Source organism: Tupaia chinensis, unplaced genomic scaffold (genome assembly GCF_000334495.1).
Source record: "Tupaia chinensis unplaced genomic scaffold, TupChi_1.0 Scaffold139733_1, whole genome shotgun sequence".
In the NCBI taxonomy this organism is placed as follows: domain Eukaryota; kingdom Metazoa; phylum Chordata; class Mammalia; order Scandentia; family Tupaiidae; genus Tupaia; species Tupaia belangeri.
In genome coordinates, this window is record NW_006199613.1 from 1,601,053 (window position 1) to 1,628,801 (window position 27,749).

General features: G+C 54.5%; 1 protein-coding gene across 1 annotated transcript in view; it reads right to left on the bottom strand.

Annotated features, from left to right (window-relative positions):
• The window catches only part of KIAA1549L (KIAA1549 like), a 94,536-nt gene that overhangs the window by 66,011 nt on the left and 776 nt on the right, over positions 1-27,749 (bottom strand). Inside the window, 9 exon segments of the mRNA XM_014593074.1 lie at positions 1,910-2,081; positions 5,844-5,895; positions 5,897-5,981; positions 10,291-10,350; positions 12,739-12,901; positions 20,369-20,502; positions 21,280-21,499; positions 25,778-25,893; positions 27,641-27,709. Coding sequence (XP_014448560.1) covers positions 1,910-2,081; positions 5,844-5,895; positions 5,897-5,981; positions 10,291-10,350; positions 12,739-12,901; positions 20,369-20,502; positions 21,280-21,499; positions 25,778-25,893; positions 27,641-27,709 — 1,071 coding nt within the window.

A 27,749-nucleotide genomic window follows, 5' to 3' on the forward strand; every position in this document is an offset into this window, starting at 1 on the left:
CCATTTCCGAGCGTATAGCGGACACCTAATGTGGCTAAACCCAAACTCTGTCCTCCCCCCTCCCCGTCCAGCCCCAGAAACCCCTGTCCTGCCCTGTCTGCCCCTCGACCACAGGCCCTCCTCTGGAGTGACCACCTGGAGTCTCCTCATCCCCTCAAGGGCTCTGACCCACCTTCTGCCACCCCATTGGCTCCATCTCCAGAACATCCCCAATCCACCCAGTTCTTGCAGTCTCATCTCTAGCACCACCTCCGCCTGGGTGCCTGCCATGGTTTTCATGCCTGTCTTCCCGGGTATTCCCACGTAAGCAGGGGGTGGGGGGGGGAGCTGAGCATAGAACCCCAGGCGCCCAGAGGACTGAGCAAGACTGATGGACAGGAGTCGCCAGAGAGGAAGACAGTGCACGGCAGGATGGCCTGTTGGTTAAAGGTGGCAGAGAGCCGTGCCCCGCTCCCAGGAGAAGTGTCTGTGAGCCGAGCGTGACCCAGCGACTGTTCAGTGCAGCTGCTCCCCGCTCCGTCTCACCGGCTCCCACAGCTGCTCGTAGTAGGCACAGCCTGCTCCCTGGGCCCCAGCAGAATCGCCTGCACATAAGCTGTTCTAACCCACCCCACTCCACAGCCCAGGTGGGCCCATCGGGCACTTTCACCTCCTCCCCTGCGCTCACACCGCTCTCTCTGCAATATGCCCCCTCTGCGGCTGAAGTCCAGAGTGCAATACTGTTAAGAACGCAGGTCAGGGCCACTGCGACTGGTGGCTGGGAAGCTGGGCGCCACGTGGCCGACTGCAGTGTGGACTCCGGCTCCTGGTGACTTTTAAATACGTTAGGCATGTGTGCACGCATTCCCACAGTCCCCAAAGGAGGGGCAGATGGAGGAGGGGGATGCCGGTGTGGTCACGCCCACTGGGAGGTGCTCTCCCCCTGTCCCTCTTCATCTCCCTCTCTCTCTCCCTCGCTGTCTCCCTCTTCCTCTCTGTCTCTCTCTCTGGCCAGCAAGCATACCCTCTGGCAAAACAAAAGAGAGCACGTTCAGGGTCCGACACGCAGCTCACACTCTGGCGATCTGAGTCTTCGTCCTGTGACGCTGAGCAGGTTGGCTAACTTTTTCGAGGCTCCGTTTCCCCTCCTGTCATTTGGAACTGACTCAACCTTCCCCTGACAAGGGAATAAAGGTGATGGGGGAGTTCAAGAGCTGGCTGCACACCCCCATCCATGGCCATGGCCGTGGCCCGGTGGTGCTGCCTTCATGAAGCCCTTTCCATAGCCCAGACCTCTGCACTCACTCCCCTGCTCCCAAAAGGCAGGGACCAGCACTCAGCCACGTCCGTATGTCCCCCGGCACTGAGCATGGCTCAGGGAGAAGTCTGCACTTGCTGAATCACGTATCTTTTTATTTAACATTTTTTGGAGAGGTTTTTGCTATAGGGCGCGTGCACTCGCCAGACAGACAGAGACATTAGAGATAGAAAGCGAGAAATCACCCCCCAGGGGGGATGGTCACACCACAATCCCTTCTCCTCCATTCTCCTCTCAGGATCTTGGGCACGCACTCACACACGCCTGGTGTAAGTTTAAGCCATCGATCTGGGACTTGAACCTCGGTCGACCTCATGGGAGTCCAGTGACATAGCCATTACGTCCTCTGCTGGCCATCAAATCATGCTATCTTTAATGCCCCCAGTGTCCACACACACTCTCAGCTGTAGGGATTTACCACAGCTGTCTACAACACCGAGAGAAATGCAGTGACAGCACATCACTCTGACACCCACAGGGAATCGGAACCCCGAGCCCCCCTCCTGCAGCCAGGGTTCGCAGCTGATCAGCCCGTTAGCATCTAGGGGTCGCTTTGACCTGCAGAAGGCATTTCACAGTATCAGAAGGACGCATGCAAGCCCGCCCTCTTACGGTCAGCTTGCAGGAGGACCACGTGCTGCAGAGTCAAGGCCGCCCGCTGGGAGTCGATGGTGCTCAGGATCTTGGCGGCCGCAGTCCCCAGCAGAGGCTTCCCGTTGTGCAGGGTGTAGTAGGTCAGCTCCACCGGGTCCTTGGGCCCTGGCACACGCTGCATCTTCACCATCTTTCAGAAAGAGAGAGGCCACGTGTTTACAGGGCATCTCGTGACCCCAGGGAGGTCGGCAGGCTCTCTCCTGACCACGAGCCTGCGTGCTAAGCGGACACGCCAGGTTGCGAGAGCCTCTCCACACCCAGCTCTGAGCCGGAGACGGGAGGAAAGGGTTGTGACAGCGGGAAGAGCAGCTTCAGGGTCAAGGAAACGCCACGGGACGGAGACGCTCCCAGCCTCCGCAGAGCCTGGCCTCATTTGGAAATAGGCCTTTGCTTAATTCAGGGCAGTTAGGCTGTCCTCAAACGAGATTTGTACTTTCCAATTCCCGTAATTGCCTGAAAGGGAAAGAAATTAATGTCTGTGTCTGCAGTTCCAACGGTCTCTGATAAAGGCAGTACTGGGACATACAAAGTTTCTTTTCTAAAATAACATTGTGGTTTTTTTTTTACTGGAAAAGCTACACAAATTCCCTATAGGAAAATTTGAAAATATGGAAAATCATGAAGAAATGAAATGAAATAAAATAAAAACAACCTGTAATTCTTCTACCACAAGTTAATTATCGGTATCATTTTGGGGTATTTGCTTGTTTGTGGTTTTATCCCCAACACAACCTTTTCTTTATTATTTTACAAAATTATTTAGTATAGTATATAATATTATCCCTTATTTCTATATAATGAGATGTCTGTCTTATTAGTCATACGGAGGTGAAAAGTACCAGGTCCAATCTGTATGTACCTATATGTAATATCTTATCTTGCTATTTTTACTTTCATCCTTAAATGGCCTAAAATGTAACAGAAGCATAAGTATTTATTTCCACATGATATTCCCCGTAAACTTATTTAACAAGCCCTTTATTATTAAACACTTAGAGGGTTACTCAATTTTTACTCATAATTAACAACCGATAGTCATAAATACTAAACCATCGATGCTAAGCTTGACTGCCTACACAGTATCGGACACATTCCGGGTAAACTTAGCTTACTGATGCCCCTGGACATCGAGGGCATCAGCAGCTTCCCTATTGTAAAGGACAGTTCATGGGCATCAGAGTATTTCTCAAAGTGAGACTGAGAGTCCCACAGATTGCGAGTCTCACAGCACAGTGAAGGACATACATTAGTGGTAACGTTGTTCCAACAGGCACAAACTGTGGACTGGACACGTGAGACGGTACAGTCTACCACGGAATACCGAAAACGAGGAACTATGACCCTTTGCATCAACGTGGATGAATACGAAGGTGTCGTGTTGAGCAGAAGACACAAATCAGAAACACCACATGTAGCCGAAGGTGGAACGACAGCACGTGGTAGCTAGGAACACACATGGCGAAGCCCATGCAGGACACGCGGGAAGGTTTAACTGAGACTCGGAACCACCTCCTACCCGGAGGGTCGCACAGGGAGCCTGCCCAGAGCAGGCGCTCAGAGCCTTCTGGGGACGTCAGGGCGACGCTCTCAGCCTCTGGGCTGTGGGTCCTTCTGTTAGTGCGCTTTACGCTGCGCGTAGCTTTAACGCCTTTTGTAGGAATGCTGTGCGTGACGACTACACCGTAGCTACGACTGGGACCCAGCGAAAACTGGATGAGAGGTCTGATGGAGCACTTCACAGAACTGTGTTCATCTCTACCTCGAAATAAACTTCTAGGACTAAGTTTACCCCGATCTAGAAGGTTCTGGTCGAAATAACTCACTTGCCCTCCGGAAAGGTCATACCCACTCACTCTGTTTCAAAGTGCCCACCCCACTGCTCTTCTTCCCAGGGACGCTACCAACTTACAGCCTCGGGTAGGAGGAAATGATTCCGTGTGGTCATTAGAATTCGTATCACTTAGACCGTAAATGAAGCCAAACACTTAAAAATGTTTACTGGTCATATGCATTTCTTCTTAGGACCCACATTTTCCAATACAGCAACGTGAGAAATAGCTGTAGATTCTAGATATCTACACCTCCATGTTCACCTCCAAAATGACCCAAGCCCAGAAGGCCTCTGGGTGACAGGATAATGTAAGTTGTGCAGAAGGAACTGGGAGGGAACTGGGTCATGTGATTCCCTAGTGGGAAGGAAGGGGAGAGGGCAGTAGAAGAGCCAGGTGGAAGGTGAATGACATTCACATATCTGAGAGCATCACTCAACCGCAATTGTTTTACAGTGTGCTATAGCGCGCATGCACTCACCCCGGAGAGACAGAGAGAAAGCGAGGAAGCACCCCCGGGGACAGCCACGCTGCAATCCCTTCTCCTCCATTCTCCTCTCGGGATTCTGGGCATGCGCACGTGTGCCTGGTGATTTTCAGGCCACCAGGTCCGGCGTGAACTGCTTAGCCAGCCATGTAGGACCAAGCTGCTTTAACCTCCACGGCTCCTGCTGGTCCTGTTTCTATCCAATAGCAGATCCTTCTCCCCGGGGTTTCTCCAAGGGCCATGTTAAGAGGTGATATGCAGCTTCCATAACTTAGGGACTTGCGGAAACAACCCCGCCTGCTGGGCTCCGGCCTCCTGGCAGCTAAGGGGCCACGCTCCGTGAGCGCCGAGGGTGCGTCCCTTCCCGGCCTGTGGAGTGGGACTTTCCAGGCTTACAAGCAGCACCAGCTCGGTGGTCCTCCCTCCCCCCAGGGCAGGCCAATCCCACCCCAGTGTCACCTGAGAAGCGGGACTTGGAGAACTGTGAACTACAGGGCAGGGCCCCTACACGGGGGCCCACAACCCAGTGGGACAAACCTCAGGACGAGGAGAGCAGGGGCCACGGAGACCTGTGAGCCACAGCGGCATCTGACAGGACGGGGCCAAGTCCACTGGCTGCCAGTGGAGGGGCCTGGGCCCTCCCTCGAGCCACCGCAGCGTCACGCAGGGCAGAACATCCCAGAAGACGGGCGGCTGCGTGGGGAGTGACCTGCGTCCACACTGCCTTAGTGCATGTTCTCGCAGTCAGTGTGACAAGACGCACGTGTGCCGTGGTGCAGTTATGCCCTGCTGTGACCGGGGTCCACATGCCAGGGCAGTCAGCCGGATCCCAATGAGATGCCCACATCACACATGCCCGAGGCCACACCCCGAGCCTCGGTCTCTGCGTAGTCGTGTGTCCACGCTAAGCTCAGAGGGCTACGTGTGCCAAAGCCGGCTGCACACAGCTGATGGGGCTCTGTCTCGGATATCACATGTCCCTGTGCACAGTGGCCGCGGCAAGTGGCTTGTGAGGGCAGAGCCGGGACGTGGCTGAGCTCACTGCGGGCAACTGGCTCCTCCACATGGCAGCCTGTGTGCAGAATTCGTCCTGAGACTGGGTCGGCCTGTGGCCTGGTGGTCAGGGTAGCTGGATCCCACATGGCCTACAGCACGGTTCAAGTCCCAGACCCAGGGGCTGAGAAGTGCCAGGCACGTGTGTGCGTGCCCAAAATCCCCACGGAGGGGAGATGGAGGAGGGGACTGCAGCGTGGCACCCGTGGGAGCTCCCTCACTCCCCTCTGGCAAACTGAAGAGTGCTGAGCTCTCCTTCCCTCACAGCCCAGTCACAACCACGGGGCAGCAACAACCGACTCTCCCCTCCTTGTCCTCGACAGTCATGACCCTGGTCCTCCACACGGACAGCTGGGCCAATCACGGGCGGTCCCAGCAGCCACGACGCCCCCCTGCACACGTGCACTCCCTCTGCTCACATGGACCACGTGGTCCCAGGAGCCACGACGCCCCTCTGCACCCGTGTGCTGTGTGGCACCAGGAGGCGCACGCTCTCGGCTGTAGAAAGTGCGGCCTCACCCACCTGCACGGTGTAGCTCCCCATGGTGGCGGCCCGCCTCCGCCGCCGGCGCTCTGAAGAGCTGGGCCAGGCGCTGCTCCATGATGCGGGCGAAGCTCTGGTTGTGCCGGCCCACGAGCAAGTTGTCCACACCCTGCAGCACTGCAGTGAGGAAGGCAGAGGGCAGGCTCAGCACGCGGCCCGCCCACCGAGGACCCACGGCCACCACGGACCTGCTGGCCACTGAGGGCCCGTCCCTGCCTCAGCCGGGGCGGCACCCTCACCTTGCCACTCCTTCACAACAGCCCCAGGGACACACAGATGCTGCCAAGGTTTGGGGAGCTGCCTAGGGACAGCCAGTAACGGCACAGCCCAGGTTCAAAGGTGAGCCGGCCTGTGAAACCCCAAAGCCTGGGCTCCTTCCCCTCTGAGCTGTGACTCCCCAACACGGCTGTAATAGACCCAGCCTTTATTTAAGATGGCTAGGGCTGGCTGGATCCCACACGGCTGCCCGTGGTTTAAATCCTGGGCCTGGCAGCTTGGAGAACATGCCACGCACTCACACAAGCATGCCCCAAATCCTGACGGGGGTGGGGAGAGGAGACGGGACTGAGACATGACTGTGCTCTCTCTTTCTCCCCCCTCCTCCCTCTGGTGAACGCACACACCCTCTGGCCATACATGTACATATATGCATACATGTGCACATAAGTAAATAATCCGTGCTGCTATGAGTCCCCACGGGAGCCCAGCGGGGCCACGGTGTGGCCGGCTGGGATTTCTGTTGCTCCCACCCAGGCTCCGGGCTTTTTTCCCTCCTTATGGCTTTGCCGAGGAATTTGGGTCCCACCCACAGCTCAGCCTGACATCTGGCAGACCACGCTGACCAGGCCCTCAGCCCTCCCTCCACTGCGGGGCCCTTTCACTGTCCCACAGCTGCCCGGTGCCCCTCTATCCCCTCCCTCTCGGGAAGAGGACTGCGAGCTGGGAGTGAACTCTCCCCGGTTCTGGCACCTGCCAGCTGTGGGCATCCGGGCCAGCCACCGGCTCTCCAAGCCCAAGTCCCCTCTGTAAAGGGGAACAGAGTGTTTGCCTCCCAGCAACGGGATCTGCGGTGGGCTCTCAGTTAGGGAGAGGCTGCGCAAGCATTTAGCACAGCGCTGGGCGTGGCAGGCCCAGGCGCTCTCCTCCCCTCCCTCCTCTGCCCTGGGCTGGTCTTCCCCTAGGGCTCTCAGCCCACAGGTGAAGCAACCACCACGGCCAGCCCCGGAAGCATGGAAGGAGGGCCTGCATGAACACGGGCCCAGCCAGGTCTGCATGTCCACCCCAAAGTCCAGCCCTGGCCCCTTTGGGAAGGGGAGTGCTCGTGTGTCCCACAGTGACCCAGAGCTACAGAACCACAGAGCTGGGCCAGGTGCAGCGCTCTGGAGGACTGCAGCCCCCGACACCTCAGCCAGGCCCAGCCCCCACCCTCGGCCACCAGAGTCAGCTCAGAGGAGGAGCAAGGCTTTGGCTGTGCTCGGGGGAGCTTTGTCCAGAAGGTTCCATATCCAGTCACTGCTCCGTCTCCCAGCCCCCTGCCCCGGTTCTAAAGCCAACACCCAGGCCTGTGCAGCCTCCCTTAGGAGAAGCCGTTTATCTGTGGTCCGCCCTGCGTGTTCACGGGAATCTCCACATCAGTTCAGCCTCTCGGTCTCCAAGGTGAGGCCAAATGCCAGCCAAGGACACACCAGGTCAGTAACGGTGGAGCCGGGCCAAGGGCCAGCCCTGCTGCCCGGGATCCTACCCTAGTGATACCGAGGTGAGTGAGCAGCGAGCCGGGCTCCCCCCAGGCGCTGCTCTGAGCCTGTGCACTTCCACCCGCCTCCGCATAGCGCCTGGCCGCAGGGACGACTCAGTTCCCGAACGGGGGCTGCAGGGGATCGACCCAGTTCCCGAATGGGGGCCGCAGGGACGACCCGGTTCCCGTACAGGGGCTGCAGGGATCGACCTCAGGTCTTGTACAGGGGCCGCAGGGGATGACCCGGTTCCCGTACAGGGGCTGTAGGGGGCGACCCGATCCTGTACGGGGGCCGCAGGGGGCGACCCCAGTTCTTGTACAGGGGCTGTAGGGGATCACCGAGTCAGTGGGAGGGGATGTTGGGGGGCATCACTGAGTCAGTGGGAAGGGGTCCCAGGAGTGTCACCAGTCAGTGGGAGGGGGACCTCAGGGGGATCACTGAGTCAGTGGGAGGGGGGGGTCCCCAGAGTGTCACTAGTCAGTGTGGGGATCCCGGGAGGGCCCTGGGAACAAGACGGGGCAGCTACAAAGGTGTGCCTCTTGCAGAGAGCAGGGCAGTGGGGAGGCAGGAAGACGTGACCGGGGCGGCCCGGCTGGTCTGTACCACGTGGACATGTTACCGTGTGTCAGCCTCCACGTAGACAGGACCGGGGACGTCGGACACCACAAAGCGCCGCCCTCTGTGGGAAGCCGTGGCCTCGCAGCTCTTCAGTGTCTGCCGGCTTCACAGCTGCTAGCTTAGCACTGTCTCTCGGGCACGAACCCTGAGGTTTCCGGTTTAAACATTTCCCCCAGCTTGCTGTCTTGGCAGGGAAAGCAGCCCGTGCCTAGGCTGGCTCGTGGGGAGATGCGGCTCTCTGCAGCGTGGACGCCGCGGTGGGCTTCCTCCAGCAGGGTCTTGGCTAGTGCCTGAGGTGACAGCCCACTGGTGCTCGCTGGGGACAGCACATGAGGGCAGGGACGGGGACGGAAGGAGACTTGGGCCCGGCCCGCCTCCCACGCACGTCCTCCTGGACTCTGTGTCCCCACAGTCACAGGCAGGAGTCCCAGCCTGCAGACCTCTGAGCGCAACTGTCCGCGGACACAGGTCTCTCGGGAGGTGATGAGCTCAAAGCAGATCGGACGGGAGGGCCTAGTCCGGTCTGACGTGTCCGTGTAAGAGAAGGGACTGGGATCCAGTTGTGGTGGCACGGGTGAGGGATACTGCAGGGTGACACTGCCACCTTGGGGGAAGGCCCAGGGTTCAGGTCCCAGGAGTGCCCGCAGGTGTACCCAGAAGCCTGGCTGGAGGCTGGCTGGTGTCACAGAGTGACAAGACCCCATTGGAGGTTTCGAGCTCACCAATAAATAAACTTTTAAAAAGAGGGATGAGGACCCAGATGTGCCCAGAGGCAAGATTATGCAGGCACAGGGAGGGAGTGTCCACCCACAAGCCACGGAGTGAGGCCACAGAAGCCCGGCCCGCCACACCCAAGCTGGCCCTCAGCACCAGGACGGCGAACAGAGGGTCCGCTGCTCCTGTCGCCAGCGCGAGTACTGTGTCAGCGAGCCCGGGGGGGTAGCTGGCTCCTCCCGCCCCCTTTGCGGCTGGGGAGTCACTTCCACAAACATCTGTCCTCTCTGCCTCTCCGATGTCCAGAGCTGCTGCTACCCTCTGGCTTTCAAAAAAAGATAAGAACTTTTTTACTGTTTCATAAAGTCTGGCTGGAAAATGTCAAGGAAAAAAGAGAATGCCACCAAAACATCTGTGGCAGCTGTCCACCTGCCGTCAGCCAGGCCAGGATTGCTGCAGGTGTGGGCCGCACTCTAGGAGGGACGCACATGCCCGGCCTCCCTCGGACCCTGATCTGGGCTTTGTGGATCGGCAGAAAGGGTGACCGACCTTCTGGACACAGACAAACGTTCACAGCGCACCAGGCCCTGGACTGCCCGGGCCGTGCTGCAACTTGGGACAGGTCTACCTTCTGCAAAGAGGCCACTGGGGCGCCTTCGAAGCCCTGAATGGTGTCCCTGATACTCCTCAGGGCGGTGCCAGCTCATTCCACTCACTTCAAGCCCTACAGAAGCGACTCCTCGGCTCCAGAGACAGGACCAAAGAAAAGTGCCAGTCCTGACACTGAGAGCCACGTGATTGTAAAAACATACCAGGGGCTGGAGGTTGGTGCAGCATAAAGCAGGACATGCTGCAAGACTGACCTTCACAGGAAGGTTCTCGGTTCACATCCAGAGACCTCCCTGAGCGTGGGGCCCCCGGGGCTGGCTGAGGCTGGAGTGGGTCACGGTGTCACCATCCCAGGGGGGTGCTGTCTCTCTCTGTCTCACTCATGGAAGAAATAAACTTTTTTTTTTTTTTTTGAGAGGTTTTCGCTATAGGGCGCGTGTGCTTGCCAGACAGACAGAGAGAGACATAGAGACAGAAAGCAAGAAATCACCCCCTGGGGGGATGGTCACGCCGCAATCCCTTCTCCTCCATTCTCCTCTCGGGATCTTGGGCACGCACGCACACGCGCCTGGCATGTTTCCCAAGCCAGCGGGTCCGGGACGCGAACTGCAGTCGACTACATGGGAGTCCAGCGACATAGCCATTACGCTAACTGCTTGTTCCGGAAGAAATAAACTTTTAAAAATTCTATTAAAAAATAAACAAAAACCTGAGAGTATGAAGAGGGGAAGAACAACGTGAGAGATTACCTGTAATTACCCAGTAGTCTCTGGTCGCTTCTGATATGTCGAGGTTGGGGTACTCCAGGGCTAGAGCAACAAGAAACACACCCGTTACCTTCTCAAGTCTGCATGTGAGTGTTGTTTAGGGAAGTGGGTAACATGCTAACCGCTGGCAGCTAAATCCTGCTTCACCCTTGGGACTTCTAGGACATAGGCGAGGTCTTCCAAAAGTTTACAGAAAATGCATATTATGAAAAAAATATTTACAGATTTCAAAACGTTCTATACCAAAATAAACTAATACTTTAATTTCATTTCTTCCATGAACTGTTTTTGAGGTCCCCTCATCTAGGCCAAAACTTTATTGCTGTTCAGAAAACTAAGAGGCCGCGTGAAGGACTGGAGGTCAGACATGAGGGTTTCAGATCAGTTCCCAACGAGACCTTCGTAGACGGAACGCCCTCATCGCCAAGTCCCCAGCGGGGGCCCGACTTAGCTGTCGCTCTCCCTGCAATTCCCAGCCATCACTAACATTTTTAGGAATGATTGTCTCTTAGAGTTTTCCAACGTCAAAGACTCTAGGAGCCAAGTGCTTATATAACAAGAGGCCCCTCATTCCGCACCAGCATCGGCAAAGGGCAGTTCTCAGCCGGGGCTGGGCAGCGGGACAGAGGTAAGGCAACGGGGCCCTCGTGGGAACGGCGCTGGCTGTGTCCCCCAGAAGCTGGCTGAGCACGCGGGGCATGTGCACACCTGCCTGCCGTACCAGCCAGGGGGGACCGGGGTGGACCGTGGCCAGAGGACCCTCGCTCTCTCTGTGTCTGCGTGTCTCTCCCTCATGAAAAAAATAAACTTTATTTAAAAAATGATACATCTTGGGAACAGCAGATGGCTTAATAGTTACGACCCTGGACTCCCACATAGTCGACTGTAGTTCGAGTCTCAGACCTGGCGGCTTGAAACTCAAGCTGGGCACATGTGTGTGCCCCAAATTCCGAGAGAAAGGAGGAGAAAGGATTGCAGCATGGCCATGCCCCTGGGGAATGATTTCTCACTTTCCATCTCTCTGTCTCTCCAGCAAGCACATGAACTCTATAACAAAAGCTCTTTAGAAAATGATAATAGTAAAAATAATAAATCTTAGTTATTATCAGAATATGAGAATGATGAGGGAAGGTTAGCGCATCACATTTCCATGTGACATACTGTCATCTTTCATCACGTCATCTTTTTCATGGACCAGAGTTATCTTTCCTAACTACACAGAAGTTTGCAAAACTTGTCATTGAACATTGAAAACAATTTCAGCAGCTTAGTGCGCTAAGTCCACCTGCACACGTGACCTCATTTATTCACGGCAGGAAAAACCATTAAAGCAAACTGCGAGGAAATTTTGCTAACATGCTAATGCAGAAAAACAAAAGCACTGGCCCAGCGGCCTTGGGGAAAGTGACCTTGAGAAATGTAAAAATGATTAAACGTAAGAGTAATGCCTTAGGAGCCAGCAGGTGGTGTGGTGATTAAGGCACTGAACTCCCATGTGGCAGACCAGGGTTCAAGTCTTGGACCTGGTGGCTCATTTTTTCACTTTCTCTCTCTCTCTCTCTCAATGTCTCTCACTGGTGAGCATACATGCCCTGCAGCAGATTTTAAAATAATAATAATGATAATAATAAATAAAAAGAAATAAATAATTCTTAAAAAAAAAAAGAAAGAAAAGATAACCCTTGACTTTCTTTGGCTACCTCGTCCTTGTCTGGGTGCAAAACACAAGCTGCTGTGTCCTGAAGCCCACACCGCTGCACGGCAGGGAGGGTTATGGAGCCGAGGCCCAGAGGGAGACAGGGCCACCAGCCACAGGGATGTCATTGGCCAAGGCATGGCCCTGACTGCAGACCAGCTGCCTTAGGGATCTGGAGCCACCGCGGGGGCGCAAGGCCCAGGGCCCCTTGCTGCAGGAGGGGAGGCCGAGGGCGCCTGTGAACACCTGACCTAGGGGCCGCGCTGTGTGCTCAGCGGGCAGCTCAGGTGCACCCCTCGGAACTTCGTCATTCTCTGCAGAGGGGGGCTGATTTTGCACCTGCTGAGGGGCGGCTGTGAGACAGTGAGGGAAAAGCACCTCCTAAACGTTCTCCTCCGACATCGACGAGCTTTCCGTCAGGTCAAGCCTACGCATCACGTCTCCACTGCTCTTGTGCGACTCGGGGCCAGGAAGCAGCGGAAACCCACGCTCCGGGAGACAGCCCACTGGGAAGCTCCCAGTCCCCACGTGGACCTCCCTGAGCGCGTCAGGAGCATGTGTGCCCTGACCGGGGCTGCTTCTGGCTGGGAGTGGACGGCAGTGTGAAGCCCCTGGGGACCTCTCCTTCCCTCTCCTTTGGGAGAGATGCAACAAACTCAGGGTGAGCTGTGGGTCTGGCACGGGGCCTGGACAGGACCGAGCCCCGCATGTCGTCGGAGGCTGTGGGCACTCACGTTCGGCGATGGTGAGCGGCGGGTAGGCGAGGTGAAAGCCCACCAGCTCGGCCGATAGCCGGCTCAGCAGGCTGCTGGCCACGGTGCCGTTGAGGAGCATGCTCTGGTTGCCCACGACGTACACCAGGGTGACGGCCTGGGAGGCGTTGGACGTGCTCACGATCTGGGTGACACAGGAGGAAGGGGGGAGAATGGCAGATGAGGGTCTGCTTCCGGGAGAGATGGGAGGAGACATACGTGCAAGAGGAAGGTGAGGGTAGGGACAGCAGGGAAACGGGAAATGGCAGGAAGAGACGAGAATAACAACGGTCACTGCTCGGATAGCCATGCTCCGCCATGGAGCTGAGGGCGAACCAGCCCATGTAACCCTTGCCCGACCTCGGGCGCCTATCGGTTACGACTCCCTCTCACAGAGGAGGAAACTGAGGCCCGGATGATCCCGGAACTTGACCAGACCAGAAGCTAAGAAGTGACCAAGTCAGGACTCAAACTCAGGTAGTTGGGCTTCAGGTCCTTAATAATCGCTGCGTATCTTTTCCGGAAACTAGAACAGATTGTCCCCGGTGATGACTGTAATGATTCTGTGAATATAAAAGACAGACCAGCTCGGGAACCCCGTGGTGACAGGAGCCACAGGCCCAACCGTGCTTCACGTCTGGGCTCCAGTAGCCTGAAACACACACCAGACATGTGTGTGCGCATGCGTGCCCCAAATCCCGATACGATGGAGAAATGGAGGAGAAGGGACTGCGGTGTGGCCAAGTCCCACGAGGGGCAGTGCTTTCTCTCTCTCTCACCTTGGTGAGCACAGAGGCTCTCTGGCAAGAAAGAAAGAAAAGATAAACTACATGAGACTTCAAAAAGTTCATGAAAAAATGGAATTAGAGTACGAGTTTATTTTGGTGCAAAGAAATTTTGAAATCCATGCATGTTTTTTCGTGATGCACATGTTTTGAAGAGCTCTAGAACACAGGCCTGCTAAATGTGACAAGGGCCCAGTTCAGAGAAAGTCTGGGTCGAACTTCCAAGGAATTTCAAAGTCGAAGGACAGGAATGTACCTGGGTGCCTCAACCTGGTTATAAAAAGGGATTCAGAAATTAAAATATGTTCTTGAGAGAGCAATCCATTTCCTCGTCTATCCGTCCAATACAGGACATAGGAAGCTCCACGGGATGGTCTGGTTTTCCTCTCACTTTGTGAACGTCAGTTTTTCAGCTGCTGGAAAATGGCGTTTTCTGGGTCAGTGTATGGACAGGAACATCCACAGACGACAGCAGAAGGACACACGGCGGGAGGGCATCCAGTCCCGGTGTGAGATCCAGACTGTGAGACGTTTGTCTCCCGTCCCATTGAACCGCTGGCCGTCCCCCTCTCTGTCCTGGTCCATGCCCGAGGCAGACCCTCGGGACCGCGACAGGCTGCTGTGGACAGCTGTGCTCTCCTCGCTCCCCTCGCTCCCCTCGCCCCGTGAGCCTTGGGGCCTGAGCTGGCCCCGCAGTTTTCTCCCACAGAGGGTCTGTTTCATTGACATTTTCTCCAGTTACCTTCATTTCAACGTGCCCCTCTTCCCACCGGGCAGTGACCGACCGATAGCCACTCTGCCAGAGCTGCAGATGAAGGTCCTGTAACTTCCTTTTCTATATTTTTAATTACTGTATAATTTCTGATTTATGTTTCACTGTACGTCTTTGGAGGTACAGTGTAGTTTTCAGGCATGCGTGTCGTGTGAGATAATCAAGTCAAAGTTATCCTCACAGTCACCAGCTTCGACCCGGAACGTTCCGCTATGCTGTGCACCTTCCATATTCGCTCTATTAGTTTTTCTATCTGTGAACACGCGCGCGTGCATGCACACACACGCAATGCCCTTTCTCACCTCTGCCGTGGTACTGTTCCATACCTAGCCGCCCTGCTCACACGCGTGCTTGTGTAGTTTCAAACCTGGCTTTGAAGAAGACTGTCAAGAATAACTTCTTGGAACCAGCTGGTGGCACAGTGGTGACTCAACACTCCGCAAAGCCGGACTCACTTGGAAGGGCCCCAGGTTCTTGTCCCAAGGCTTCTCTGTGAGCTGGCAATGCAGGCGAGCTGAGGCTGGGGTGGTGCACAGCACGAGGCCCCGATGGAAGTGACTCTCTGTCTCTCTGTCTCCCTAATAGGAAAAAAAAATTTTTTTTAATTAAAATAAAAAAAGAACAGCTTCTTCACTTTATTTTGCACTTTCCCCATAAGTGGAAGTGCCTTTAACTCTCTAACGCAGACCCTAGTTTTCCACAATTAATGATAAACCGAGACAGAATTTCTGTTCAGCTCCCCCTCTTCTCTGACAGTATTTCTGGAATGAGGTTTAGCCACAGGCACTCATGCCTCCTTCCCAAGGCACCCAAAAGAAAGGCACTTCTTTCTGAACAATTCCAAAGACCTCACTACACTGTCACCAAAAAATAAGCCAAATACTAACTAAAAAATATACACCTTTTCCACCTGTATCTCCATTGTGAAAATTCGATTCTTCATATTTCAACAAAACTAAATCCCTCAGGAAAGAAAAGAAGCTGTTGAGCCAGAGGCACAGGTTCCTTCTGCATATACCGCAGTCGGCCCGGCAGGTTACACTCCTTTTCTAATCGTGGTAAGATATGCAACGCCTAATGTTCACCGTTTTCATCAGTTTGCAGTGCGTGGCTCAGGGGCACAAAGCACGCGTGCATGGCGGTAAGCCATCACGCCACCCTCCTGCAGGACTTTCTGTCCTCTCAGACGAAGCTCTGCACCCCTTAAAAGCCTCCTACCTTCTCTCTCCCCTGGCCCTGGCCACCAGGGCCTCTTCTAAGAGGAATCACTCGTTAATTCAACAACTCCAGGTATTTTAATAAGAGAAAAATCACAGAGTATTTGTCTTTTTATGACTGACTTATTTCATCTAGCAAAATATCTTCAAGGTTCATCCATGTCGCAGTACACACTGGTGTTCCCTCCCTTTCCAAAGGCTCAATAATATTCCACTGCGGTACACGGCCCCTTGGTGTGTCTGCTCATCACTGCGGGTGCACGGCGACTTTGTGTGCCCACTCATCTACTGCAGGTACATGGCACCATGGTGTACCCACCCACGCCCTGCGGGTTCATCCATTCGTGGTACTGGGCTGTGAACAATGGTGCTATGAACACAGGTGTACACATACCTTTCCGAGTCTCTGCTTTCAGCTCTTTTTCAGTCTATACCCGGAAGTGGAATTGTGAGGTCATACGGTAATTCCGTGTTCGTGAGAGCTGCACCATTAGACATTCCCATTAGCCATGCACGAGGGTTCCAGCGTCTCCACATCCTCACCAGAACTTGGCCATCCTAGTACATATGACGTGGCATCTCGTGATTTAGATTTGCATTTAAGTAGTGATTAGAGATGTAGGCCAGCTTTTCATAACCTTATTGGCCTTCTAGCTATCTTTTTTGGAGAAATTTCTACTCAAAATCCTTTGCCCACTGCTTTCTTTTATTCCTAATAAAAAAAAGTTGAGTAGTTATTTTTAGTTTTTTTCAACTTTGTACCAACGTATATTCCAGTCATCCCCTCAGATCACCATTCCTCTTTCTCAGTGATGTCTCTGACATCATTCTGAAAGCTGCCAGGACTCTACAGGTCAAGTGGTCCAGTCCCTCAGCCAGGAATCCACGCCACAGGTCATAAGAACTTTGCCTGCTTCTTAATTGGATTTATTATTATTTTTGTTGTTGTTGTTAAGTTGTAGGAGCTCTTCATATGTTCTAGAGAGTAACCATTTATCAGCTATATGATTTACAAATATTTTTCATCCATTCTGTGGGTTGCCTTTTCACTTTATTGATAGGGTCTTTTGATGCACAAAGTTTTTAACTTCGATATAATGCAATTTGTCCATTTTTTGTTTGTTTTCTGTGTTTCTGGTGTCATGCCAACAGATCATTGCTAAATCCAGTATCACAAAGTTTTACCCTATCTTCAGAGAGCTTTAGCTTTTATATTTAGGTCTGCACTCGATTTTTGAATTCATTTTTGACGGATGGTGTTAGGAAAAGTTCAAGTTCATTCTTGGATATCCAGTTTTCCCAATTTGTTGGAAAGACTGTCTTTTCTCCATCAAACAGCCATAGCATCCTTATCAAAAATCACTCAACCATTTATAAGAGCATTTATTTCTGGGCTCTTTATTCTGTTCCCTTGGGCTGTATGCCTTTTGCCAGCACCACAGTTTTGATTACCATAGTTTTGTAGTAAAACAAACAAACAAACAAACAAATCGGGAAGGATGAAACCTCCAACTTTGTTCTTTTCTTTCTAGATTGTTTGGTTACTCAAGGTCCCTTGAGAGTTCATACAAATTTTAGGGAGGATTTTTCTATTTCTGCAAAAAAGATCACTGGAATTTTTATAGGGATTACATTAAATCTGTAGATTACTTTGGAAGCAATAACATCTTACAATACTAAGTCTCCTGACCCATGAACACAGATGTCTCTCCACTTATTTGTGTCTTATTTTAAGGACATAGGACATATGCACTTGCCAGAGAAAGACAGACAGAAAGAGGGAAAGTGAGAAATCACCCCCCGGGGTGGGGATGGCCACACCACAGTCCATTCACCTCCAGCCTCTTCTCAGGATTTTGGGCACCCATGCACATGTGCCCGATGTGATTTTCAAGTTGCCAGGTCTAGAATTCGAACTGTGGCCAGCCATGTGGAAGTCTGGTGCCTTAACCACTATGCCACTTACTGGCCCAATATATTCGATTTTCTGATAGCTTGAAAAAGTGATTACTCCTGGCAGTTGCATAACACTAGATCTGAAAGCAAGAAAACCACAGGCCTGAGACCGAGGTCACAGCACCGGTCCCTGAAAGCCGTGCCCAAGAGCAGTGCCGTGCTCTCCTGCCCCTCCTGAGTCTCTCGTAGCTTCTGACCTCATCTCTCTGCACTCGTGCCATGAGTCATCACACCTATAGGCTCACGGCTCAGAAGCTGGCGTCCTGCCTCCCAGCACCCGTTCTTTCCTCTGTAAGAAGGGCCGTAACTTGGGACCACTGCTCCCCCCACTCTGGTCCTGTCGGTCAGATGGGGCAACCACTTAAGCTCCAGCCGTAGGCAGCTAAGCCAGGCCCCCGATTCAGACGTCTCATCTTCTTGCCAAAGTTGCCCCCCACCCCCGACTTGGGCACAGGAGGGTCCAAGGAGGGTCCCAGATTTCTACTAGAATGAAAAATATGGTACTGAATTTCTTTTCTTTTTTTTTTTTTAACTGAAATTAGAAAACTGAAATGACTTTTCTGGAATGATCCAAAAGTGGTCATTTCTAAAATGGGTCATTCCATATAAGGCACCTTGATTCCCCAAGGCTGTGAGCAATAAGGAGACCAACCTGGACGAACCAGGGCCTGGCCCAGGGCCTGAGGCTGCTGCCAGCCCACACCAGAGCAAGCGAGGGACCCAGAAATGGCAAGCCTCGGACCCACCCGTGCCTGAGGCACGCCGTAGGCTCAGCAGTGCCAGAGCCTGTCACCTCCTGTTCTGTTTTCGTTTTTGTTTTGTTCTGTTTTGCTTAAGTCTTATAAGTTTGGAGTCTGTTGCTTACAACCAAAGAAGTCCTGAGTCAACTGGAATCCAGTCACTAACACCAAAGCTACACAAGCTTTAAAAAGAGAGTTTTCTCTGCATAAATTAATTCATTAAATATTTATGTGACCTTATTCCACAAAGGAGTCTAAGCACCTTACAAATTGTATTTCATACTATAAAATGGAAAGTTATTCATTAGAAAACCAGATCCTGAGAACAACAACAAAAACAGATGAACAACCACCCCAGGGGTCAGACAGGCATGTAGTTATCCGGGCGTGAGACAGGAGCTAAAACGGTTACTGAATCCAGGCAACAACTTTGACTCTGGGCTTCCTGTCAACCAAGGCAAAAAGTGAAACAGAATAAATAAAGCAATCCAATTATCCGTTCATTTAAAGAGCTGCTGAGATGTTCAAGAGTATCTAAAATCTATTCAGATGGAATTTTCAAATCCAGTCGCAGTTTTTTCCAAGGAAAGTTTTTTACTTGATTTACGGTTTCCTCTAACGGCCTAACAATTACCACGCACCAACACAGCAGGCTTCTTAAGGCCAAGGGCAGTGCACTTCTCTCGGTGTCTCTCCCAGTGCCTGGTAAATAGCAGGCGCTCAGGAAGTCTGTGCTTCCTGAGCATGATTCAAGTCTGTCCTGCTGCCAAGATCGAACCAGCTCAGGCACCTGTGAGGGTCATAGGCCCCATCAGAAAGAAAACGACTTCCGCCCGAGTGCTGAGTCACGCTCCTTACATAAATCTCAGGTCTGTGGCGTAATTTTAGACCTTAGTTTGATATGAACCACACTCTGGATGAGTCTAGAAGAGTAACGCTGCTCGTTCGAATTAAATGTTGTGCCTCCTACATCCTGTCGGCTTTCTGATAACTCACTACGCTAATGTCAATTTCAAAACCAGTGGTCTCATTGCAAAGGCTTTAGTTCAGTAGTCAAAACAGAGACGATGACGAGTGGACACACTTAGAGAAATGTGAGGCCGGGGTGAAGGTAGTGAGAAGCTTCATCCTTGGTGAGGTAACATCTGGTCTAGTAGCAAAGAAAATGACCCAGAAAGGCCTCTGGTGGGGAGTGCCGCTCACCTAGAAAGGCTACACACAGAGCACCAAGGGGTGGCAAGCATGGGATTACCTGGGGAAGAATTCACACTTGCCCAGAGCGGCATGAAGGACCCCATTTCTACACCGCATTGATGCCTGGATAGCACGCTGGACAAGGGTGTGGACTTTGGGTTCAAGGCCTTGTTTCCATCTCTACCAAACATGTGAGCTCTTGAAGTCTCCTACCCTCTCTCTCCTTCCCTCTTCTGTGACATGGAAGAAGAGACTAGAAGGATATTTTGAATGTTAGGTAGCAAAATATTTGTAAATCACTCAGCACTGTTCCTGGCACACAGTAGGTCCTCAACACACAATGTGTATGTGTATGTGTGTGGGGGTGTGTGTGCACGCATGTGGGGTGTGTGCACGTGTGGGGGTGTATTCATGTGCTGTTCCTGACACACAGTAGGTCCTCAATACACAATGTGTATGTGTGTGGGGGTGTGTGTGCACGCATGTGGGGTGTGTGCACGTGTGGGGGTGTATTCATGTGTGAAGTGTGTGCATGTGTGTGGGTATGTGTGTGTGTACGTGTGCACACGTGTGTAGGGTGTGCACTACAGATGTGCATGTGGATGTCTGGGATATAACTCGGTAGAAATCACGGGACAGGCAAACCTCGGTAAAACAAGAGCGGACTCCCCACATCAGCCATGTAACAGCTCTCACAGTAGGTCCGCGTCCGTCTTTTAAATAAGAGGTGTCGGGAAGGCCTGAGGAAGCATCACGTGGGGGACAGACAGAAACCCCAAGCCACAGCAGGTGCACAGCCGCGCAGCCTCCCCCGTCAGGACCGGACCTGGACGCTGTCACTGTCGATCTACACCACACGTCAGAGGGGCTGAGTCACGCTACACAAGGCAGCGTGGAGAGCGGGGCCCAGTGGCTGCCGTGGCCTCCTGGTCTGGCGCCCTGCCCTACCTGAATCGTCAAGTTGCTCCTGGTGCTCAGGACTCTCCTCTCGGCGTCCTGGAATGCGCTCTGCAGCCGCTGCTCCATGGTCTGCGCGAACCTGCAGGACCGGATGTTGTCCGACGGGCTCACGAACTGCAGCACTGCAAGGACAGGGCGAGGTCGGCGCGCGGGAGCTCTGGGCCTCCCCACATGTACCGCGGCCGCGATGCACACAGCAGAGTTTAGATGAGGGAATGAGGCAAATGCACCGCAAGGCCAGATGGTGTGACCAGAGCTTTGAAAGGGGCTCTTCCAGTGATTCACGGCACAGAGGGACTACAAGCGTGAACGAACCAGAGCTGCCCTCAGGGACAGGACCCGAGCACACTGGGGTGGGATACAGAGGCGCCTGCGCAGACGCCAGCACCCGGCGGGAGCCTGCCTGCCGTCCCTGCCGTGGGGAACGAGGTCATCGCCCTCCACGAATAAGCCCACCAAGGATCTCCATTTTGGTGGTTTCTCTGCCCCTGTGGTTTACAGACAGCAGAAATCACCAGGCAGTTTGATTCCAAGGCCCACGCTCAGAGATCCTGATTCCGTGGCATCCGGAACCCTTTGCTCCAAGTCATAGATTTTGGGGGTGTCTAGCTATTCCCAGCCTCCACTGCCAGCAGCACAGAGGATAGGCCCTACTCGGTGCTCGGAGGGTCACTGACCTGTGAGGGAGCCCCGTGAAGAGCTGTTCTGATGGACCCAGAGCCATGGAGGCTGACGTTGAGGGACCTTGGGCACGTGAAGGGCAGGGCCCGGGAAGGCACGCTGGCATGCTCGAGGACGTCAGAGCAGCCGCAGTAGAGCTTCCGAACCAGTACCTGCGTGCCCTGCGCCAGCCCCGCCAGCCCGGCGTGGACAGGACGGTCTCCCTCCCAGTTACTTGCCTGTTTTCAGCTGGAAGTAGCTCGCGGGCTGTGGGCTCCACGGCGAGGCGAGCACTGCCACAGACTGGAGGTTCGGGCTGTGCTGCTTCAGGTCAGCGGTGACGTTGCTGACCCCATAGACGCCCAGCATCTCCGTCACCACAGCAGGCAAGTAGACCGAGCGCCCTCTGGTAGCGTAATAGCCAACCGTGAGGTTGTGCGAGTATTCCAGCACGTCCACCTGCAGGGCAGAGGGACCCGCAGAGCTCACTGCCGACTTCCACGGCACCGAGTCCCGCTCCACGCTGCCGAGCGCCTCGTGCTGAGCCAGACATCTGAGGTGACCAGCATTTTACCTCCTGGGGCGCGGGGCTGGGCGGGCCTCGGAACTTAGCCGCGCCTACCGGACAGAACTGGCCTGTGCTCTCTGACTCTCTAGGTGCCTCCTCCTCTCCTGTGAGCATCAACCACCCAAAAGGCAGCGAGGGGACGCAGGTGAGAGGTTTCCAGCAAGCGAAATGCTGAGAAAGACAGCGCTCTGACCCCCATTCACGGGAGGAAAGGCAGAGCTAGGTCACTGCGGCCAGTAAAGTGGATCCCAGGGAGAGGCAGTGTTCCAGACTACGTCCTGGCTTCTAAGCTGGTTCGAGACCAGGGCCAGGAGGGCCTGGCGTTTCTCACACAGTGAGTCCCAAGGGACCAAAGGTCTGCCAATCGGGAGGTTTCGAGGCTTCAGATTTTTTTTCTTTTCTATTGCTCTCTCGGTGTTGTACCAACCCAATAAATTAACAGTTGAGGGCGTTTTGTTTGGTGCATATGAAACGTGATGTTCATTATAAAATTGGTGCCCTTGGAAAGACACCACCACTGTGACACAGACGCACACGCTTCGTGGTTTCCTTTCAGTGTATTTCCCCAGCAAGAATACTTCACATACATGTGTATATCCACGTACACGTATGCACATGTGGACACACACATACGGGCATATCGTCACACATGCACACACTGTAGATACTGCTTCTTAGTCTCCTTTTCCACTTTTTTTATTGCAGTAAAATACACGTAACGGGCCAGCCAATGGCATCGTGGTTAAGATGGCTGAATCCTGTGCAGTTCAAGTCCCGGACCCAGAGGTTTGAAAAACATACCAGGCACGTGTGTCACCCAAAATCTCAGGAGAAGGAAGGAGAAAAGGGACTGCGGTGGCCCTTCCCCGTGGGGTGCTTGCTCACTTTCCGGCTCGCTCTCTGGCGAATGTGCACGCGGTCTAGCAAATTAAAATCGTACGTACGCGTAACACGGTCTGCCCCCAGAAGCCTTTTCACTGTGTGACTCAGACAGGCTTCCAGCGTGTCGCGCAGTCAGCAGACACACAAAATACCGCCATGGCTCTATGTGCGTACATGTGGTGCTCCACCTGCCCCCGGGAGCCCTCCCACGGCTGTATGTGCGTACATGTGGTGCTCCACCTGCCCCCGGGAGCCCTCCCACGGCTGTATGTGCGTACATGTGGTGCTCCACCTGCCCCCGGGAGCCCTCCCACGGCTGTATGTGCGTACATGTGGTGCTCCACCTGCCCCCGGGAGCCCTCCCACGGCTGTATGTGCGTACATGTGGTGCTCCACCTGCCCCCGGGAGCCCTCCCACGGCTGTATGTGCGTACATGTGGTGCTCCACCTGCCCCCGGGAGCCCTCCCACGGCTGTATGTGCGTACATGTGGTGCTCCACCTGCCCCCGGGAGCCCTCCCACGGCTGTATGTGCGTACATGTGGTGCTCCACCTGCCCCCGGGAGCCCTCCCACGGCTGTATGTGCGTACATGTGGTGCTCCACCTGCCCCCGGGAGCCCTCCCACGGCTGTATGTGCGTACATGTGGTGCTCCACCTGCCCCCGGGAGCCCTCCCACGGCTGTATGTGCGTACATGTGGTGCTCCACCTGCCCCCGGGAGCCCTCCCACGGCTGTATGTGCGTACATGTGGTGCTCCACCTGCCCCCGGGAGCCCTCCCACGGCTGTATGTGCGTACACGTGGCACTCCACCTGCCCCGGGGAGCCCTCCCACGGCTGTATGTGTGTACACGTGGCGCTCCACCTGCCCCTGGGAGCCCTCCCACGTGCACCGCAGCAGCAGTGAACACACTGATGCTGGTGTCCGTGGTCACCACCTCCTACCTCCAGAACTTTTCATCCTGTGAAACTGTCACACTAAACCGAGCACCCCTGATGCCAAGGACAGCGCCAGGACCCTTTGCTCGCATCTCCACTGCAACTGTCAGGCCTATTTCCGAAGAAACTAAGACAGTAAGACGACAGCCTTGCAGCAGGAAGGGTGTCTCTGCCCTCTCCTCGGCACGTCCCCCACCCTCACCTCCCAGAGACGCATTCAAGGTGACCAAGAGGGAACCAGCGATACTTCGGAGTGGCACGTGGACACAGCAGGAAACCACAGGGCAGGTGCCGCTTCCCAGCTCAGGGACCATCGGCTCTGAGTACCTTCTAACTCCTGCTTCTTTGTCAAACAACCGAAAACAAAGGGACAGCAGCTCAGCCCCCGCTTCCACGGGCCACAGCGCCCAGCGTGAGCTCCACGGGCCACAGCGCCCAGCGTGAGCTCCACGGGCTGCTCCGTCCTCATTATGCTTGTCTTTACCACCACCTTCCCTCGGTGGTAACATCGAGATCTTTTCCAAAGAAATCCATTCAAAATTTTACAATGAGCCCATTAAAAAACAAACATGAAAATGAAGTGTCAGAAGCCTATGACGGTATGCAGGAGAGACCACAACCCACAGTGGTCTGAGAAACACTGAAGTTTAGGTTATATTGCATCAGGGAACTAAGTGAGAACATTCACATTTGTAACTTTCCTTCTTTCTCTTTTCTTTTTCAGATTTTTTTGCCGTAGGGTATGTATACTCTCAGAGAGAGAAAGGGACAGTGGGAAATCACCCCCTGGGGGATGGCCATACCGCAATCCCTTCTCCTCCTCCTCCTCTCGGAATTCTGGGCATGCACACACACAGGCCTAACGTGTTTTCCAGGCCACCAGGTGTGAGACTAGAACTGTGGCATTAGCCCTGTGGGATCCAGCCGCCTCAGCCCCCGTGCCACCTGCTGGCCCACACATCTGTAATTTTCAAATAAAGTTTCTGGCGCGGAATCCACGGAAGCCTGGAATGCTTCTCTGCCTCTTTTCAGAATCGTATGAAAGTGACCATGACCAAGAAACTGTGCGACATCTCACTGTCCTCAGGGTGATGGGCAGGGCGGGCGTCACCAGGCGGATGTCACCCTAGGCCACAGCGTCAGAGGAGGAAGCCAGAGCAGTCATCTGCACGAGGGAGCCCCTGCTGCGGCCAGCACTGCTCCGAAACACGGGGTCAGGCCCAGCGTGAGGTGGCGTCCATCGTGGGTACGCCGTGACGCTGCGGCCTGTGAGACTCAATCAGCGACGCTTCACGTGATGCGATTCCCAAGATGCAAACTCCCGAGGAGCGCAGCCACGTGTGGCAGTCAGCAGACACGTGAAGTACCACCACGGCGCACTGTACTCAGGTACGGCACGAAAGCGTCTGGAGAGCGGGACCAGCAGATGGCATAATGGTTATGTCGCTGGGCTTCCAGCCAAGCACAGCTCAAGTCCCAGACTGGTAGCTTAAAATTCATGTCAGATGCGTGTGCGTGCGTGCCCAAAATCCCAAGAGGAGAATAGAAGAGAAGGGATTTGGGCATGGCCATCCCTTCTGGGGGGTGTTTTCTCACTTTCTCTCTGTCTCTCTGTCTCTCTCGCCAGCGCCGCACGCCTATAACAAAATCCTCTCTAAAAACAAGAAAGTGGAGAGGAAAAAAAAGGGTGACTTCCCTGTCTGCTGCTGGTAATTTAGGCAAAGTCAGACTCAATCAAAGTTGGGGTAACTGCGATGTCCAGAAATAAGCCCGTTTACAGCGGGTTTAGGAAAGCAGGGGCCGTCTCTGTGGGATTACACCTGGTGGTGGTCACTGCTGCCCAGTAACAGGAAGGTTTCAACAGGATTTCCACGGTTTTTGGTTTTTGTTTTTAAAGAGAGATTTTTGCTATAGGATGCGTGCTCTCACCAGAGAGACAGAACGCAAGAAATCACCCCCAGAGGAGATGGCCACATTGCAATCCCTTCTCCTCCAATGTTCTCTCAGGATTCTAGGCATGCACGCACACACACACACACCCACCATGCATGATTTCAAGCCACCAGGTCTGGGACTTGAACCATAGTCAGCCATGTGGGAGTCCAGTGACGTAACCATTATGCCATCTGCTAGTCCCAGGATATCCAGGTGTTTTTTAGGTTTTTGTTTTTTTTTTTAATCCAGACATAAGGCGATTTGTCTCTAAAGTCACCCTTCCCCCCAGACACCATGCCTTAGGTATTTGCTAAGACAAAGGCAGGGTCTGTTTTTGGCAAGTGTGGTGATGGTCCGAGGAGGGAGGAGCAGAACCTAACAGAGCGAACCCAAGAGGGGGAAGTCGGGGCTTACGTGAGCCGAGACGTCGTTCTGCTGGAAAGCCTTCCGCAGGGCCTGCGTGAGCCCTTTGGCTACACTGAGCTTCAAGAACTCGCCGATCTGCACCCTCCTCTGGGTTAGAAAGAGCACTGCGGGGGCAGAAGAGAAGCGGGTCATCGCGAGGTGGCCAGCGCACCGAATCGGCAGGTCCCACCATGCGCTGAGGGAAGAGCCCGCTGATGCTGATGGCGGCTGGCTCGCAGTAACACTTCATCTCTGACGGATGCTGCCCTCCAGGCACTGCGAGGGGGTGTGGCTCTCCGAGGGGAGCCCCAGGAGGCTGCTGGACCCTGAGAGGGCACAGGCTGGGCTCAGCGGTGGTCTCTATGGGAACAGAACTGCAGCTGAGTCCTGGGGGGTGGAGGAAGGGCAGCCCCGCCACTCCTAGTAGAGGGAGTGCCCAGGGACAGTTGGGGCCAGTCCTGTGGCCTGATGGCTAGGCAGCTGCATCCCCTACGGCAGACTGCGCGGTTCGAATCCCGGCCTCTGCAGCTTAAGAAACCCACCAGGTGTGTGTGTGTGCACGTGCACCCCAAATCCCAGCAAGGCAGAGAAGTGGAAGAGACGAGACTGAGGGTCCACACCCCGCCGTGGTGCCTTCTCCCCCTTCTCCCTCCGTCTCCCTCAGAATTTTCTTTTTTAAGTGCAAAGGTGCAGGGGAGAGAAGTGAAATACTTTAGCATGTACGCTTAGGTGTGGCTCTGAGGGCAAGGGGAAGGAAGCTTTTTAAACAAGGGATACGTTTCAGGAGGTTCCTCTGCAGACTGCAGACTGTACTAAAAGCAGGCAGTCGGGCAGCGAGGGGCTTCAGGCTGCTGGTGCCAGGTTTCAGCTGAGCAATGCCAGGGAGGCCCAGAGGGCAGGCTGTGTCCCAGGGGGAAGCTGAAAGGACCAGGTGACTGAACAGCTGTGTGGGAGGTGGGTGGTGAGAAGATGGAGACAGCGTTCAGACTTCTGCTGCTGGGGCCAGGGGCCTGCCACTCAGAAGAGTCGGTCCAGAGGGAGGGGGGCAGTGGGAAACCCGATGGAATCATTCTCAAAATAGGAAGAAATACCGCACTTCCCAAGCCTGGTTCCATAATTTCCCATTCTAGAACAGGTATGTCCCAAGGTACAGTTTCACCCAGCTCTTCGTGGGGTGAGGGGAGGCGGGACGTGAGCGTTCACACCCACGCTCTTTCCGTGGCCAGCACTTTCGAGCTGCAGAGGCCCCCCAGGCATTCGAGGCCTGTCCTGCTACGGCTGGGGAGGGGGCCAAGAAGGTGGGGTGGCAGCCCTGCTCCCGGTTCTCGTGCTACTGCCAAACTTTCCCCAAGACATTTCCTTTCAACAGGAAAAGATGCCCCGGGCTCCCCACGGCGCTCGCTGCGGCCTTCGAGTGCCTGTTCACTGCACGACACGTGGCCAGAAGCCTGTCCGGGTCACGCAGCGCTCCCGGGAGCTTGCATCTTACAAATAGCATCACTGGGCCACATCACTGAGTCCCACAGGCCACAGTGTCACGCTGACACTCAGCCACGAGCAGTGTGGTCGGGGCTGCACCGGGGGCTGGATCCTCTAACCCCTCACCAAGGTCGGAGCTTCTCAGCCCAGCCCTGCTGTCTCAGACTGGGTGTTCTGTGCTCAGGCGCTGGGGATGCGCAGGGCCCCTGCTTCCCACCCTCCTAGGCTCCAGGAGCATCACTCCCACCCCACCTCTGCAAGGGGCCAACCCAAACCTCCGGGAGAGGGACAGCGCCCCGCCCTGGCTAGGAGAAGGGCCGCCGTCACGTCTGAAGCCAGGTTTGCCGCTTTCAAGCAGACCGCGCGCAGGGCAGAGGCCGAGGCCAAACTTACCTGTCTTCACCAGGAGCTTTCTAGACATCTGACACTCCAGGTTGGACGCCATCTTGCCAGGCGCGGCCACTGCAGTCACCGCAGCGGGAGGACCAGCGTCTGTGTTTCC